This window comes from Carcharhinus amblyrhynchos, chromosome 20, assembly GCF_965287045.1.
Source record: "Carcharhinus amblyrhynchos chromosome 20, sCarAmb.v2.hapA, whole genome shotgun sequence".
Lineage (NCBI taxonomy): Eukaryota > Metazoa > Chordata > Chondrichthyes > Carcharhiniformes > Carcharhinidae > Carcharhinus > Carcharhinus amblyrhynchos.
Window position 1 is genome coordinate 46,257,432 of NC_137343.1, and position 17,526 is coordinate 46,274,957.

Here is a 17,526-nt window from a genome sequence, read left to right on the forward strand (position 1 = left end):
GAAAGGGGAGGCAAGGGAAGACGTTTGGTAGCATCACGCTGCACGATTATCTGCCGGATACAGACTGAGGTGGAAGATAGGAGATCCCTATAAGAGTTGTGGGAGAGAGGATAAACAGTGAGAACAGAATTGCATGGAATAGATTGGACAGAGCCACGCTGGTGGGGAATCCTTGGTTGAGCACAAAGACGTATTGGAAACAAGTCTGAAAGGCAGCATCATCTCAGTAGATGTGACTACTCTGGGGAACACCTTCATTCTGTCTGCAAGCATGACCTTGTGCTTCCTATCACTATCATTTCAATTCTCCACCTTCTTCCCACTGACTTCTGTTTTTGACTTGTCACAGTTTCAATGAAGCTCGATGCAAGTTCGTAGAACATCTCACCTCAGCACTCTACATGCTTGTGGATTACCATAACTAGGAGGAGTAGTAGGCAATTTAGCCTCTTAAGCCTGCTCCACCATTCAACATGATCTCGGTTGATCTCAACTCCACTTTCCTGCCATAGCCATTCTAAATTAAAAATACGTTTCTCTCTTCTTTTAAATATTGAGTTCAACAATTTTAAATCATAACCTCGCCCCCATTTTTTTTGGCTGATTCGGTTTTTTTCTCATTACTTTCTTAGATCCTTTACTTTGTATTTGGACAGTTGGTATACAGTCGTTCACATGTCACCTGCACACACTGTATTTCTTTACTACACCAATTACCACTCCTTTTGGTTTCACCATGAAGAAAACCTTTTGTCATTTAATCTCTCTTTCTCTCCACCATACAGACCTTACCCTGTGTTCTTCCTCCCTCCTGCTTGAAACCTCTATATTTCCTCAGTTCTGATGAAGGGTCATCAACCTGAAACGTTAACAGTTTCTCCCCACAGATGCTGCCTGACTTGGGTAATTCCAGCATTTTCCATTTTGATTTCAGAATTTCAGCATTTTGGTCTTGCACTCATGGAACATAGTTTTCTTGCATGCTTAACAGCATAATGGCTACTTTCCCCACAGAAAAGGTAACAAGTCAAACTAGAGCATTTTCACATTGCCAACTATCCTTTAAGTGGTGCCAAAGATGGTATCTATCCATCAGCATTAGGCCTTTGTCCCATCATAATTGTTCAAACGTAGTCAGGTCTCCCTTTGAAGACTGCAGTCATCCCAGCTATTCAAACACCACTAGGTGCCCCATTTACTTTTGCAATAATTAATTTAGTGCATTTTGTAACAGCAGAGCATCACAAAATATAGCCAATCAAGTATTTATTGAAGCATAGTCACTTGTAATGTTGTGGCTGCCATGTAATAGAACCAGAAGATCAGCTTCATTCTAGAGTGAAACCCTATTATTGCCACTAGGGCTGGCAAACAGAATGGAACAGGAACCAGCACTACCAGCCAACCCTTCAATTTTCTTCAGTTTAGTTACAATAGCAACAAGTAATAGAGCTTGAAATTAGTCACCATATGTCCCCCATTTAAAAAAGCAAAAAGGATGTTATGCAATTATTTAAATATTTTTGTTTAAACAGCAAGTGCCAATGACATCAGGAGAACTGCCTTGGGAGGCATTACAGAGTGAAACAGTGTGATAGAGCAGAGTTATGAGTAAACATAGTGATTAACCCAGGGTGCTTCCGTGGACTTGTCATTTCAGCTGTCAGATTCTTAACCCCTCCCACCCAATTCCCCAATAGACTATTGCATTTTAAACACGCAGAAAACAAAAGAGGATGTTAAGCAGAATTATTACTTCTAAAAAAGTGTCCTAATGGTGTGACTAAGGAAGCTGAGTGTTGGTTACAGCTTTTGCAACCCTGAATTCTAAGATATATTTAGCTCATCAAAGCAGATCATGAAGCATCACTGTCTAGTTACTGTTTGCATAGAAAGTGACAGTACTTGTGCTCCCAACTCCTACAGAGATTCCCCGCTGAGCAGCTCTGAAAGCATTCAAGCTTCTAAAACTGAAGCAATTTACACATGGATTTTGAGAAATGTGCTTGAACCCACCCCAGTATTTGGGGAAATAAAGCTACTGTTCAGGTTACAACTCTGCAGTTCTGCCCTGGGAGGCTGACGGTAGAATGAATGAATGTCGAATGCTGCTAAAGTCTACCAATCTTCCATAGTTTCATTGGAATTCAAGGAGTGCCTGAAGCATATTCATTTATGTAGGCAGTACCAAGAACTAGTCAAAGAATGATGGGTCCTTTTGTTATTTCAGTCACTGTGCATTAATAGTAAAGTCTACCGTTTCTAAAACAATGGATTACATTGTAAATTATAACACTTTGCCAGTCCTGAGTGTAGAATACTCCTGTCATTACGAGCAAACTGATGCACTGAAAAAGTGAGTCTCTACTTCCAGTCCATTTGTATTAGCCAATAGCATTTGAGTAAAACAAAAGCACCTCAGACATCCCACTTGAGAGATCATTAATGTGCCAGTTATTGCACCAGTAGTACTTCTTTCTATAGTTATTTAAAAAATATTGAAGTAGAAAAAATGGATGATGTGAAGGTACAACATGGCTATTTTCAAGTTACTAGGCAATTAAAGGCAACCATAAGTAAAATGCAACAACCATGAATATACTGATGAGAATGGACTGCTGTCCCACATTACATTTGCTTCCAGCCAATGAGTCAATATTATATACTTTTCAACCTTTTGAGTGAGGAGAACTCTGCACTGAAAACATAGTAAGCTCCAAGGAGAGCAGTTTTGATAAAACAGTATCTATCTACTTTTGAAAATAGAGAGAAAGAGGAACTACACTTTGAATTTTAATCTCATGAACTGTTTTGTACCAATATAGACAAGACTTATTATCTTAATAACACAGCTGCCAAAACATGTAAATATTAGGGGGCAGAATTTGCAGTTCTGCACCCAGATACCTCACGGGCTTTTCTTAATACAGTGGACTATAGCTCTTCAAGCTGGGAGAAGCTTTCTGTTTGACTGTCAGATTCCTGAAATGTTTAGTCGTTATTATAAATTATAAAGAGACACATTCTACAATTAAAGCCCTGTTATTCCTTGGGCAGCTGCTACTTTGCAAAAGTTGGATCAGGGAATCCCTGAGGTTGCATCATTTGTGGCTTGTGCTGGTATGAGGTACACCATAGACAGAATTTTGAAGATTATCTTGACAACTAGAATGCTTAACATTTAAAGGGGTACACGCATCAGCCTTCACCACAGATACAGATTAACTCTGTATAGTAGCAGCTCCTTGGACTCCTGCTTTACAACAGTTTCAGAACTACAAATGGTAGCAAAAAGAATCACAGAATCTCTACAGTGTATAAAGAGGTCATTCAGCCTAGAGAGACTGCACTGACAATAATCCCACCTAGGCCCTATCCCCATAAGACTTCATATTTACCCTGCTAATCTCCCTGACACTATGGGGCAGCTTAGCATAGCGCGGCCAATTAACCTAGCCCGAACATCTTTGGACTGTAGGAGGAAACTGGAGCACCCAGCAGAAACCCATGCAGACATGGGGAGAAGGTGCAAACTCTGCACAGACAACTCAAAGCCAGGTCAAATCTGGGTCCCTGGCATCATGAGGCAGCAGTGCTAACCCAGTGCCATTTTGTTGTTTTTTTTCTGACTAACTCTAAACATGTGGAAAGTTCCCATTTCCATAACAGAAAACTTGCTTTGTGCAAACCTTAAGAAAGTTTGAGGAAAGGTTAGCATGTTAACATTGATGGTGCCTAGTCTATTATGAAAATAGCGGATTCACAATTACAATCAATAAATATATTTTCTACACTACCTATCTTTATTTAAATCAGATCTTGGCCATCGCTGGCTGTCAGTTCCAAACAAATGCTGTAACTGATTGTCTGCAGACATTGCAATGCCCCTCACTGTGCAAGAAAGGGCAACTGCAGCTCTGTCATTAGGATTTCAGTAAAGTGCAATAGTTGCCATGCAAAGTCATTCACTATGCCCACATCGACTTGGATTCTAGATTTTGTCCTTTCAAAACTTGGATGGTATCCAAAAATAGCACTGCACTGGACAAAACTGGGGGCAATGTAGATAAAGGTGGTTAGAGTTGTCACTGATGACAATCATGCAAGAAAATTTGAGGTGTGAGAATCGCACAAAAAGACCAGGCAATACTTATCTTTCGTTTACGTGTGATTTTTCCGATCACAGAACAGCAGCATAGCACGAAATGCCAACATCACGTGCAAGCCTAATTCAAGAACCTCACGACATGGGTTAATCAGAGATCGCATGGATTTCTTTAAGGAAGATTGTGTTTGATAAATTTAACTGAATTTGAGGTGCTAACTGCATTTGATGCAGTTTATACGGACTGTGATAAGGTCTCTCATGGCAGTTAAGGAAGTAAGGGCCCATGGTAAAGCGGCACATTGGATCCAAAATTCGTTGAGTCAGGAAGCAAAGGATGAACTGTAAGATGGCGCCAGAGTGACGACTTCTTGTAAGCTCTTTTATTCTCATTCTATGCTTTTAAAACTCTATATTCTGCATTCTCTCTTTTCTTTCTCTATGGCATGCTTTGTTTATATAATGCAAGAAACAATACACTTCACTGTATAACACCACATGCGAGAATAATAAATCAAAGGTAGTCAGCTGTTTCTGTGACGAGAAGACTGCTTTGAGTGGGGTTCCACAGGAGTCAGTGCTGGGGCCCTTGCCATTGTAAACATGCAGACCATCTGAGGAGGACAGTGCCTGATACAAAAGATTTCAGCAGAAATTCGGATTTGTCAGGATCCTGGTTGTAAATGTTAAAGCGACCAGTGGTTTCTATAACTGAGAATACAGTAGCTACCGAGGAGGATCCTGACCCTGGATTGAGGAGTTTGTTTTTTCCCCATCAGCCCGGCCTGATTCTTCATTCCCAGAAAAACCTAGCTTATATTGGAGACATTCTATCAGTGTTTGGAAGTTACTGGATCAATTACACTTATGACAAGTTGCCCTGGAGTATTCCTGATATTTTTCTGCATTTGTTCCTATTAACAATGTTTTCTTTCTGCTTCCTCCACTGGTGAACTCAGGAGTTAGGGAGGGAAGAAGTGTGGTAGTGTGGCCCCTTTAAGGGGATGTTACCTGAGGGTCACATGATAGGGTCAGGCCCTATGGAGTGCCAAGATGGGAAGTTGAGTCAATCAAGGGAAAGGGTCAAGGAGGATCCTCACCCTGGCTCTACTTAATACCCGATTTCTTATTCTTATGCTATGTGTCTCCCCCAATTCTTTGTGCATCTTGTGTTTCTTCTCTAACGTTACCTCGCAGTTCTCATTCCCCTGTTTAAACCTTAAATCGGTCATTCCTCTCAATGTTATTTGTTGGATTTTTGCACAAAATTGTTAACAGACATGATTCAGATCACTGCAATTCAAAGAACTCACTAATTGTTAAGCGTTTAGAGGTATTTGGAAGCTTTGACAAGACACTCCAGAAGGGCAAGCTTTTCTTTCTAAAACATTGCTTAATACTTGCTGATAGCAGGTCACAGCACAACACATTGCTGAATATTCCATCCTTCAATTCAGAACATGTTGACTGAATGATGATCTAGTTCTTGCATTATTAAAAATGATTTGCTGCAAGATGAAAAGCAGCTGGCATTCAAAACAAGACAGTCCACGTCCATTCCAAACTACAGATAGAATACCAATGACAACATTTGGTAAAAGATAAAATTGGATTCCATACGTGCACTGATGGCATGCAACTACCTCTACCATCCCTCTACTAACTTGCACGTAAATATCAATTTCAAGTCCCAAACTCCAGCAGTTTTGAAAAACCACAACTATTGCCTTTGGACCCTACCAAACACTATGCGCTCTCATTTTCAATTCCACCCTCTATTGTGGCCAATATTTTAGCTTAAATAGACTGTTTGGCCCCAAGCTGAACTTCCAACCACATACCATCTCCCCTACAAAGACTCCTCACTTCCATCTCAATCTTTGCCTCAGCCCATATGCTATAGTCCATCCATAATTTTAACAACTCCAGATTGCAGTACTTCAACACTCTTCAAAAAAAAAATCATGTTTGGATACTTAACGTTCACCTGAGAGGTCAGACAGGGAGGGCCTTGGGTTAATATACCATTTGCCAAATTCAAATTGATTGGCTAAATTCAAAAGCCAGAAAGGCATTGCCTTGGTAACACTGCTGCTTGGCCTTTTTGGTTCATTTGGATGCTTCATTTTTGCACTCTACACATACCTACATTTTAACTTTCTAAGCTCAGAAAAAGCACCACCTTTAAGGGACCATGCAGCCTTTTCCCTAGCATTTTACAAACACCAATTACACTACTCAACTTTGCAACAATATTGAAGTCATGAAGTAGGACTGGAATACATCATCCTAACTTAATGGGGAGTCCTGCCAATTGAGCCACGGTTAACACCATTAAAAAAGCAGCAGCCTTAAAACAAATGCAGTTTTGAGGAAAACCCACGAGTCACACAGGGCGGGAATACTACAAGAACAGTACAAGTGGTTTTATTTGATCATATTTACTCAACAATCTATTCTGTAGCAAGTTACAAATGATACTCTACACCATAGATGAATATAACCTTCCATCTGCTAGACAGGAGAGAAACAATAAGGCAAAGCATTTACTGAATAGGGAACTTCATACAAATTTATAGACAGACGTCATTGTCCACATTGTCAAATATATGGATCACTGGGATGTCTTCTGACGAAGGTGGGACATGTACAAGGAGGATGGGTTGCTCCTCGGGGCGGGGGTTGCGGTTCAGGAGGATTTAAAATTAGTTCAGCAGGGAGGTGGAGACCAGACAGCAGGCAACTGTAGGGACTGGGGAAGAAAGAGACTGAGATAAACATAATACAGATTAAGAGCAGGCAGAGGGAGGCCGCAGGGCTCACCAACACTCGAGGTCTGGACTGCATTTGCTCCAGTGCAAGTATAACAGGTAAGACAGATGAACTAAGAGTCTGGATCACTGCATGGAATTATGATTTTACTGCAATCTCAAAGACACAGTTAAAGGAGGGACAGGACTGGCAGCGTAACGGTCAGGATATTGTTGTTTTAGATGGGACAGAAGAGGAAACAAAAGAGGTGGAGGAGTTGCATTGCTGATTAGGGAGCACAGCACTGCTGTGTTGAAGGAAGAGGCATTGGAAGGAACTTGTGAGGCATTATAGATGCAGCTTAGGAATAGAAAGGGTGAAATCACAATGTTGGGCATGTACAACAGACCTCCCAACAACCCACAGGAAACAGAGAAGCAACTGGGCAGTCAGATGAGGAAAAAATGTGAAATAAAGCAGGATAGTTGTGGTGGGTAACTTTAACTTCCCCCATAATGACTGGAACTCCCTTACAACCAGGGACTCAGATGGAGAGCAATTTGTTACATATGTCCAGGAGGGCTTTTTGACACTTATGTTGACAATCCAACCAGGAAAGGGCCATATTAGACTTGGCATTGGGGAATAAGCCAGGCAGGTGATTACCGTTTCACTGGGGGAACATTTTGGGCTGAGTGACATTATTTCCATAAGATTTCAGGTAGTCGTGAATAATGACAAGAGTGGCCCTCAGTTGAGGGTGCTTAAATAGGCGAGGGCCAATCACATCCAAATTAGGCCAGAACTGGGGAATGTAGATCAGGACCGACCATTTGAGGAAAAATTCACAGCTGGCACGTGGGAGGCTTTTAAAGGCCAATTGACTGAAGTGCAGGCATGGCAAGGCAATGGTCCAGTGGTATTTTCGCTAGACTATTAATTCAGAAACTCAGCTAATTCTTTGGGGACCTGGGTTCAAATTACACCACAGTAGTTGGTGGAATTTGAATTCAATAAAAATTCTGGAATTAAGAGTCTACTGATGACTATGAAACCATTGTTGTTTGTTGGAAAAACCCATCTGGTTCACTAATGTCCTTTAGGGAAGGGAATCCGCTGTCCTTACCTGATCAGGCTTACATGTAACTGCAGAGCCACAGCAATGTGGTTGACTCAAGTGCCCTCTGACCAAGAGCAACTAGGAATGGGCAATAAATACTGACCAGCCAGCAATGTCCATGCCTCGCAAATGAAAAAAGGAGGGATATGTCCCCACAAAAAATGAAGGATAGAAGCGGCAGGATTCAGGAACCATGAATGACAAGGAAAATCGTAAGTTGAGTCAAAAGGAAGCATAAAATAGGCATCTAAAACTGACAAAGCTCTTGAGGAATATAGTGAAAGCAGGAGGAACTTAAGCGTGGAATTAGGAGGGCTAAAAGGGGCCACAAAGTATCTTTAGAAAACAGGGTCAAGGAAAACTTCAAGACTTTTAATGCATATATGGGGAACAACAGTAGGCCCACCCAATGAACAGAAGTTGTACATGGAGCCACAGGAAGTGGTGAGATCCTTGATTGTATCAATATTCAAAGAGAAGGGCATGATGGATGTTGAGGTCAGGGATAGGTGTGTGAACACACTTGAGAATGTGTGGCCAAATATGGCCAAAGTGATTAAGGAAACATATGGCATGCTCACCTTCATCAGACAGGGCACTGATTACAAGAGTTGGGAAATCATGTTGCAGCAATATAAAACCTTGGTTAGGCCACATTTGGAGTATTGCATACAGTTCTGGTCACCACACTCCTAGGATGCCCAAGCTTTGGAGAGAGTACAAAGAAAGTTCACGAGGATGTTGCCTGGTCTTGAGGGTATTGGCTATGAGGACACATTGAATAAACTAGGATCGTTTTCACCGGAAAGACAGAGGCTGATGGAAGACCTGATAGAGGTCTGCAAAATTATGAGACACAGGTAGGGTGGATAATCAGAGGCTTTTTCTCAGGATGGAAGTGTTGATTACAAGAGGATACAGATTCAGGATGAGAGTGGGAAGGTTTAAGGGAGATGTGGGGGGGGGGGGGGGAATGTTTTTCATGCAGCGTGGTGATGGTGCCTGGAATGCACTGCCAGAGGAAGTGGTGGTAGCAGGCACATTAGCAACATTAAAGAGGCATCTGGATGAGTACATGAATAGGGAGGGAATAGAGCGATATGAATCGAGTAAGAGCAGGTTTTTTTTTAGTTCAGCTACGGCATCATGATTGGCACAGGCTTGGAGGACCAAACAGCCTGTTCCTGTGCTGTACTTTTCTTCTTATATTACAACTGTATGTACACAACCAGCTGTACCATGTCTGAAATCTGTTGCATATCTGGACAAAGTTTAACATAATTGCGGTTCACTCTTCAAATCACTTCAAGATAGATTTCTACAGCATTTAACAACAGCACCTAGAAAAACTGGATATGTAAACAACAGGAGCAAATACACACTTCACGTAAGCCTCCAAGATTATTTAAAAAGCAAGTTTTTAGATGTGTTTAGTCTTATACCCACCCCAAGGTAAAACTAGCATTGCAATCTCAGAAAATCTGATTAATACAAGATGCTTTACTTTTCTTTAATGGGATTAGAAAAAACATTCAGGATTTTTTTTTACAAACTACTGCATTTGCTCCAACCAACCAACCATTGGATCCTGCTAATAATATGCAAAGAGACTGCACCTTTCATACCATAGCATAAGACATTTCACACTATTGCAACTAAGGCTAAAAGCAGCATTTCGGTCTAATTTTATGCCCTTGTGCTTCCCTCACCCACAATTATCTGAAGCAGCAATCAACTACTTAGTATAAAACCCCAGGTGAGCCAATAAATCATGACAGTAGACTTCAAACTTAATAAATTTGATTTGTCTCATTTCAGTGTTAGTTTTATTGAATTAAGCTCAAATAATGAAGGATATTGATAATTTCTCCTTATTTATTCAATTTCCACTGGCAGGAGGGTTGGTAGCCAGCATACATAGATTCAAGGTAACTGGCAAAAGAACCAGAGGGAGACGAACACAAATATTTAGGAAGCACGTTATGATGATCAGGAATGTCCTGTCTGAAAAGGGCAGTAGAAGCAGATTCTGTAATTTTTACAAGGAAATTAGACATATACTAGAGCAGGAAAAAAACTGCAGAACTATGGGAGGACAGGCGAGTGGGACTAACTGAGTGGCCTACTGTTTTGCACAAACAATTTATGAAACGTACATACTTTTCATAATTTTGCTTTATCGACAAGTAATCCATGTGAAAAAGTTTGAATGCATGATAATCTGTAGTTTAGAGCAAGATAATTAGTATCAGACCAGAATTATATTCCAGCATAAATCAAACATGGAATCGGCAAAATGCAGAAATGCCACAGAATGACACTGCGCTATACAATGGGATTAATTTCAATTTTCCAATGGATGAATCCTAACTAAGCTGTGACAAAGTTAAAGTAGATATTTTCGAAGAACACCTCATTAGAGTTTTTGTGGAGAAATAATATGGAGCACGAGTGAAAATATAGATTATCAGCAAACCAAAATATATCCAATAGCATAGATTAACAGGAACAGTGAAGGGAAAAAACTAAATAGGCTTCAGATCAACTAGTCAGAAATAATAGGGACCAGTGAAATTTATGATAAATGGGAGAAATAATATAGGTAATGTCTCAAAACTCGCAACCTTGGGACTGAGTCTGTTGAATTCCAGTGAAAAAAGGCAGAACCTCAATTAGCAGGAGACATGTGAATCCAGGCCAAGCTGAGTCGGATCAATGATCGCTCAGACAAAGGAGTATGGGAAAAGACCAACATGCAAAGCCAACAACTAGTTTGGTGTGCCACCACAACAGTTACTGAATTGTCCTGGCAAGTTGATGCATAGCAGCATATAAAACCATCCAGTTTTTAAGATAGCTTTCTTTGAGACACCGTACATGTATGATAAGCCTAAGTGAAATCCTGCAACATTTTAAATTCAGTGATACTACCCGAATGAACATTTGCATCATAAAACATGGAATACAGCCTCATCAACATATGGCAACTCTGACTTGAACCAAATAACAAAATCCCCCATCACAATAATCCTGTGATCATTTAATAACACAAATTTTAAATTTCAGGGATGAATCAGATAGAAACCAAAATGAAAGCAAAATACTGAAGATGTTGGGAATTTGAAATAGAACAGGAAAATGCTGGAAAATTTAGCAGGTCTTAGAAGCCACGGTGTCCATATACATGCATGCATAAAAATAGCTGGGCAATTTACTGCGGTAGTTAAAAAATATATTGGTACCTTGCATTTATAAGTAGAGGAATAATATAAAAGCAGATTGTGTTAAAACATTATAAATCATCCTTTAGGCCACAGGTGTAGTTTAGTGGACAATTGTGGACACTGCTTTTCAGAACAGCCATAAAGGCCTTAGAACTGGTTTACTAGGATGTCAACAACATTGAGAGACTTCACCTCTGAGGCAATACCCTAATAAAGGTTTTCAAGTTGATGGGAGGTTTTGACAGAGGAGACAGAGAAAAACCATTTCCTCTGGTGAGTGGGTCAATAACCAGAGTTAAAATCATTGGCAAAAGAGCTGTAGGGGAGATGAGCAATTTTCCACTCAGTTGTCAGGACCTGGAACACCACCTGAAAAGATGGCGCAATCTAACGGGTTAAAAACTTTAAAGGAGACGCACCGGTACTTCTGAAGGTACGGACAAAAAGCAGAGAAATGAGACTAAGCATATTTCCCCTTTCCAAGAGCCAGCACAGGTAGGGCATGCCAAATGTTCTCTCCATGCTGTACATTGTTGTAATTCTAATGTAGAAAGGGTTATAGAACAGGAGAAAAGTGCAGCTAACTTAGGAACAACTGCATTTAGATCACTGAACTCAACTCTACACAAGACCTGCTACAGTCTCACAAAGCCACAAGAAAAATTAAATACAACTGTGTACTATGGAGAGGAAACATCTACTCCAGGTTCCAGACGCAAACATCACAGACAACAAGCATATTGAAATGTCACAGAATTCAAGGATATGTGTTTCTATATTTAACATAAGTCAAAACACAACCTGCCCAAACCACACTAAAACCATAGCACACATTAAATGAAAATGTGCCTTGTGGGACAGGGTCAATGAGGCAATGGCCCAGAAAAAAACTGCAGCTGGTAATATTTTTACAAAAACTCAACAGGGTCAGGTAAACTCCTTGCAAGTGCAGGAAGCGACTTCACAGAAACTATCAAAGTTATGAACGTGAGGTACTAATTCAGAATACAACATTTTAATAAAGGAGGGCTGGACACAATCATCTTTTTGAACCACCACACAACCATATTTACTATTGGTGAGAGCATCCTATCTAATTAAACTCATCAGTGGCTGGATTACACAGCATTTTTACATTATTTTCTCTGCAAATAGAGAAACATTCATGCTTGTAAAATTCCACCTTATTTTACAACCAAGTCAAGATGTTTCAATTGACTTGATGTGTTTGAATATTGTACAAGAAGCTCTAACATTTCCCCAAAAAGTACAATTAATTTGCCAAGGGCAGTGGTGGAATATGGTATTGTTTGTACTTTTCTCGCATTTTATTTAACCACACATTGATTTACTGTTTCTTGCACAATCAGACCACATTGATCTAATAATCCTAATTAGTCAGGTCCTCAAAGAGTACAGCAAACCATGACAAGGAAGCAGCGTTCACACAAAAACAATATTAAATTTTCCAGCCAGCCCCACCTTATCTGTTTTCCTTGAATAGATGTTAATTGAACAGGTTTGGTGCTGGGCCCTTGCAATTTGCATTGTACATTAATGATTTAGATTAATGACTAAAACGTAGGGGATTTGATCAAGAAATTCACAGATGACACAAAAATTGGTAGAATGGTAAATATTTTGGAGGATAGCCATAGACTACAGGAGGAGAGCAATGGACTGGTCAAGTAGGCAAAGTGGTATGTCAACCCAGAAAAACCCACTTGGGGAGGGTTAACAAGGCAAAGAATTACAGTGGGAATGACACGTTCCTGGGAAGTACTAAAGATCAGAAGGACCTTGGAGTGTGTACATACAGATTGATAAGGTGGTTAAGAAGGCATATGGGATACTTGCCTTCATTAGCTGAGGGACAGAATATAAGAGCAGGGAGGTGATGCTGGAACTACATGAAACACTGGTTAGATCATAATTGGAGTACTGCGTGCAGTTTAGGTCATCACGACTGAAAGCTTGTGATTGCACTGGAGAGCTACGAGGAAAGGTTGGATAGGCTGGGCTGTTTCCCCTGGAGCAGTGAAGGTTAAGAAAGAGCTATACAAGACTGAGGGGCACATAAAAAGTAGATAGGAAGGCACCTATTCCCATTAGTAGAGGGGCAACAGATTCATAGTAAGAGGTAGAAAGCTAAGCGAGGAGCTAAGGAGAAACTTTCACCCAGTGCAGTGGGAGCCTGGAACTCTGTCTGAAAGGGTGGTTGAGTCAGAAACTCTCATAACATTTAAGAAATATTTAGATATTCCCTTGCATGTCATAATTTCCAGGTTTATGGGTCAAGAGCTGGAAAATAGGATTAATGCAGTCAGATCTTTGTTGACCGGTATGGACAAGCTGGGCCAAAAATGACCTCCGTGTCCACGAATCTATGACTAGAAATAATACTTCTCCAAACCTGAGTATTGTTGAGAGACACACACTCTATGGAAGCTTTTCATCTTGCACTCATCAGGACAGATGTGCAAGAAAACATGCAGTATAAACTGTTGTTCCCTTTACAACTGCTATTCTTGTAATGTTTCAAAAAGCTTTAATAGTGTCTCTTTTTTCAAGCAATACTCAAGTTCTGTACTACCAAATAACTACTGCTATAAATCATGTTTAATTTGCATGGATGCACTTGAGGCTTTCCCATTAACGTTTTCATAAACATCTAATTAAAAAATTAAAATCATTGGTATGGCAAAAATAAACTTCAAAGTGCAACAGAAAAGTAGGTTTAAACAAAAGAGCTGTACATTCATATTAACTTTGTGAATTTTTATTCATAACTGATGATGTAATGTTTCACAGATGTTAACATCTAGCCATTATCAGCAACATGTCAACTCCAGGAAATGAGACTCCAGTTCTGGGATATAAAAGCCAGCCACAACTAGCATTTAAACAACTTTGTGGGAAAGTTTTGCGGAGATAACAGACAAGAATCTTACACTACACACAACTGATGTTTCTTTTAAGGGCTTCCTCAATGAAATAGCAAGTAAACATACTGTCTTTTACGATACCAAACCACAAAGCAGTCAATTCAACTCAGAAATTAGCTAATCTCAGTTGAGATGCCTCCAGTTATTTCAATAACTGCAGACAGAAGGAAAACAAAAGCAGCCTGGATTTTCCCTTCTGATCTTACCCGGCAAGCCCTGTTGTAAACTGTGTGCGTGGATATTGGGCAACAGGGTTGGGCAGGGCTGAACTGTCCACGACAGTCAAACAGTCTGAAAATGCTCAGCGTCTAGACTCTAATGAAAAATGGCCACTCAAGCGAAGTAATGGAGGGCTGCCAATGTCAGTGGAATAACAATTCAGCTACAATCACTAACCTGACAGAAAGCAGTTGCTAATTCATCAATTCTTTCAACAAATGCCTCGGTCACAGGAGTTTCTCAAAAGATATGCAAACTATTAAACTTGCATTAGGAGTAACCAGATGTGCCCATTTATGTGCTGCAATCACCAGTGATGTTGATTCTACTTTATTTATATTGTAGGACATATTACACAGCACCTGTTAGGCAAGCACAGGCAAGAAGTCATTCTACTGGCCTGTTGCAGCAGGCAGATAGTTCCATAACGTCCAAGGCAAAAAAAACACTTTCAGGTGGTTCCCTACACTTTGGAGGCAGCATTGGCTTAATCCACTCCACGGCACTCCTGGTGGCCATGGATGCTGTAGTAACTAAGTATGGCCTGTGAAATAGCCCAATGCAATCATATACAGCATCCTCGTATTTGACTAAAGATAAAGATTATTTGGCATCTCCACTTTTCAATCTGAATTTTGCCCTCAGTACATTCTATAGATTATTTTTTGTATGTATACCAGTAAGCAATTAGAGATCCAAAGCACAACTATAAAATGAACAGGCTTTAGACCCACTCTAAATTTAAATACTGTAGGTACAACCTTATACCCTACATCACCATCTATGTAATCTCCACTTTCCTCACAAATTCACAGCCTCTCCCTAATTACTGCAGCCTCAAATATCCTACTACACCTAATGTCCAGGCTCCTTCACCTTTACCCTCCCCAATCTCTCATCCCCTACAGCTCACCCTACTAGAACTTCTCTCTACAAAGTCGCCAGTTTAACCAACTCCTCGCTCGAATCCGACTTTCTCTTCATCCTCGATTCCTGAACCACTCTCCCAGCCTCTCCAAACTCCTTTCTCTTTCCCTCCAAATCCCCACCCTCCTCCCTCCATCTCTCAGTCCTGTCCGATGTTCTCATGAGTCTTAGCCGCCCCAAACTCCACACCTTCCCCTGCTGCATCCCCTCCCGCGGATCCCCTGCCCGGATCCCCTCCCCACCCTCTCGGACGATCCCTTCCCCCCCCCCCCCCCCCAACCTCCCAAAATCCCTGCCTCCTCTGCCGCCCCCTCCCATTCCCTCTGCGGGCCCGCGGCCCTCTCTCCTGCCCCCGAGAGTGTCGCACTCACCAAACCATGCCATAAGCTCCCTCCCCGATGTAACTGAGATTGGTGTAGCGCGGCCCAGTATCGAACACCTGCCCGCGGATCACCTCGGGCCCGGTTGCGCACTGAGGCAGAGTCGGCGCGGCCGCCATCTTACTCAGATCATCCGGAGTGACCAAGCCTCGCGCCTATTGGACAGGCGGCCGCACGTGACAGGGAAGATCGCGATTGGACAGTTGGAAATCACCTGACCCGGTGCCCAGAGCGAGCGATCCGATTGGCTAATGACAGACCATCTGACCCTCCACCAGCGGGCACTCCGATTGGCTAATGACAGACCATCTGACCCTCGAACAGCTGGCACTCCGATTGGCTATTAACGGACCACCTGACCCTAAACCAGCGGACAATCCGATTGGCTAATAACAGACCACCTGACGCTCAGCCCACAGCGAGTGGTTTGATTGGACAAGACCGACCACCTGACCCTCAGCCCTCACTGAGCTATGTGATTGGCTGGCGTCTGAAGTGCTGGAAGATGGTGAGTAAAGAGAGAGGAAGCGAACACTTGCATTTATATAGCGCCCTTCATGGCTCCAGAGCCGCTTCCCGAGCCAATGTCAACGTTCTGAGGTGGAAAATAGCAGCTATTTTATGCACAGCAGGATCCCACAAACAGCTTTCTACATTATACATAGATATACATATATAGTCCGAAAGACGTGCTGGTTAGTTGCGTTGGCCATGCTAAACTCTCCCTGCGTGTACCCGAACAGGCACTGGAGTGTGGCGATAAGGGGATTTTCACAGTAACTTCATTGCAGTGTTAATGTAAGCCTACCTGTGACGCTAATAAATAAAATTAAAATTATGTGTAATGACTAAATCATTGGTTATAAATTAGGAGGCCATTTGACCCATCAATTCGCGGGGGGGGGGGGATGGCCTCCCACTCACCAGAAACGTAGCTAATGTTGTGGGGACCCGGTTTCAAAGCCCGCCATGGCAGCTGGTGGAATTCGAATGCAATAAAAAAAATCCGGAATTAAAAGTTGAATGATGACCATGAAACCATTGTCGGAAAAACCCACCTGCGTACATTAATGTCGTTTAGAAAATCTGCAACCCCTACCCAGTCTGGCCTACATGTGACTCCAGAGCCACAGCAATGTGGTTGACTCTCAACTATCTTCAGGCAACTAGGGATGGGCAATAAATGCTGGCCAGCCAGCGAAGCCCATGTGCCACAAATGAATAAAAAAAAATCATTGACCAAAGGCCAGCTCTGACAAAGGGTCATTCACAATCAATGTTGGCTCTATTCTCGCTTCACAGATGATATCAGAACTGCTGAGATTTGGCAGCATTTTCTGTTTTTGTTTCAGATTCCAGCATTGCGGTATTTCACTTTTATTAAAACAAAAGACATGCTACCAATGCAAATAGTCCCATTGCACTACCTCACCCTTTCACAGTGACCCTGCAATTTATTTTTTCAGCTTAGGTGCTTATCCAATTCCCTTTTGAAAGCCCTGATTGCCTCTGCCACACTCTCAGGTACTGTAGCCCAGATCCTTGTCACTTGTTGCCTAAAAAAGATTTTCCATATGCTGCCTTTGGTTCTTTGGCCAATCTCTCCAGCATGTGTTCTCTAGTTATAGAACTTTACACCAAAGAGAATCATTTATTTCCACCTACTCTGTCTCAACTTCTCATGATTTTGAACATCTCTATCAAATCTCTGCTCTTGTGGTGACTAGGTTAGTCTGCCCATGGAATTGCAGGACTTTGTCCTGAAACAATTCTAATAAATACTTTCTGTGCCCTCTCCAAGGGCTTCCAAACTTCCTAAAATGTGGTGCCAAGAATTGGACAATATACTCTGGTT

General features: G+C 41.5%; 1 protein-coding gene across 1 annotated transcript in view; it reads right to left on the bottom strand.

Annotated features, from left to right (window-relative positions):
• mapk1 (mitogen-activated protein kinase 1) overlaps window positions 1–15,822 on the bottom strand; it is a 101,422-nt gene extending 85,600 nt beyond the window's left edge. Inside the window, exon 1 of the mRNA XM_080208517.1 lies at window positions 15,663–15,822. Coding sequence (XP_080064643.1) covers window positions 15,663–15,790 — 128 coding nt within the window. The 5' untranslated portion in view covers window positions 15,791–15,822. The remainder of the gene's footprint in view (window positions 1–15,662) is intronic.
• Between the last annotated feature and the right edge of the window lie 1,704 nt (window positions 15,823–17,526).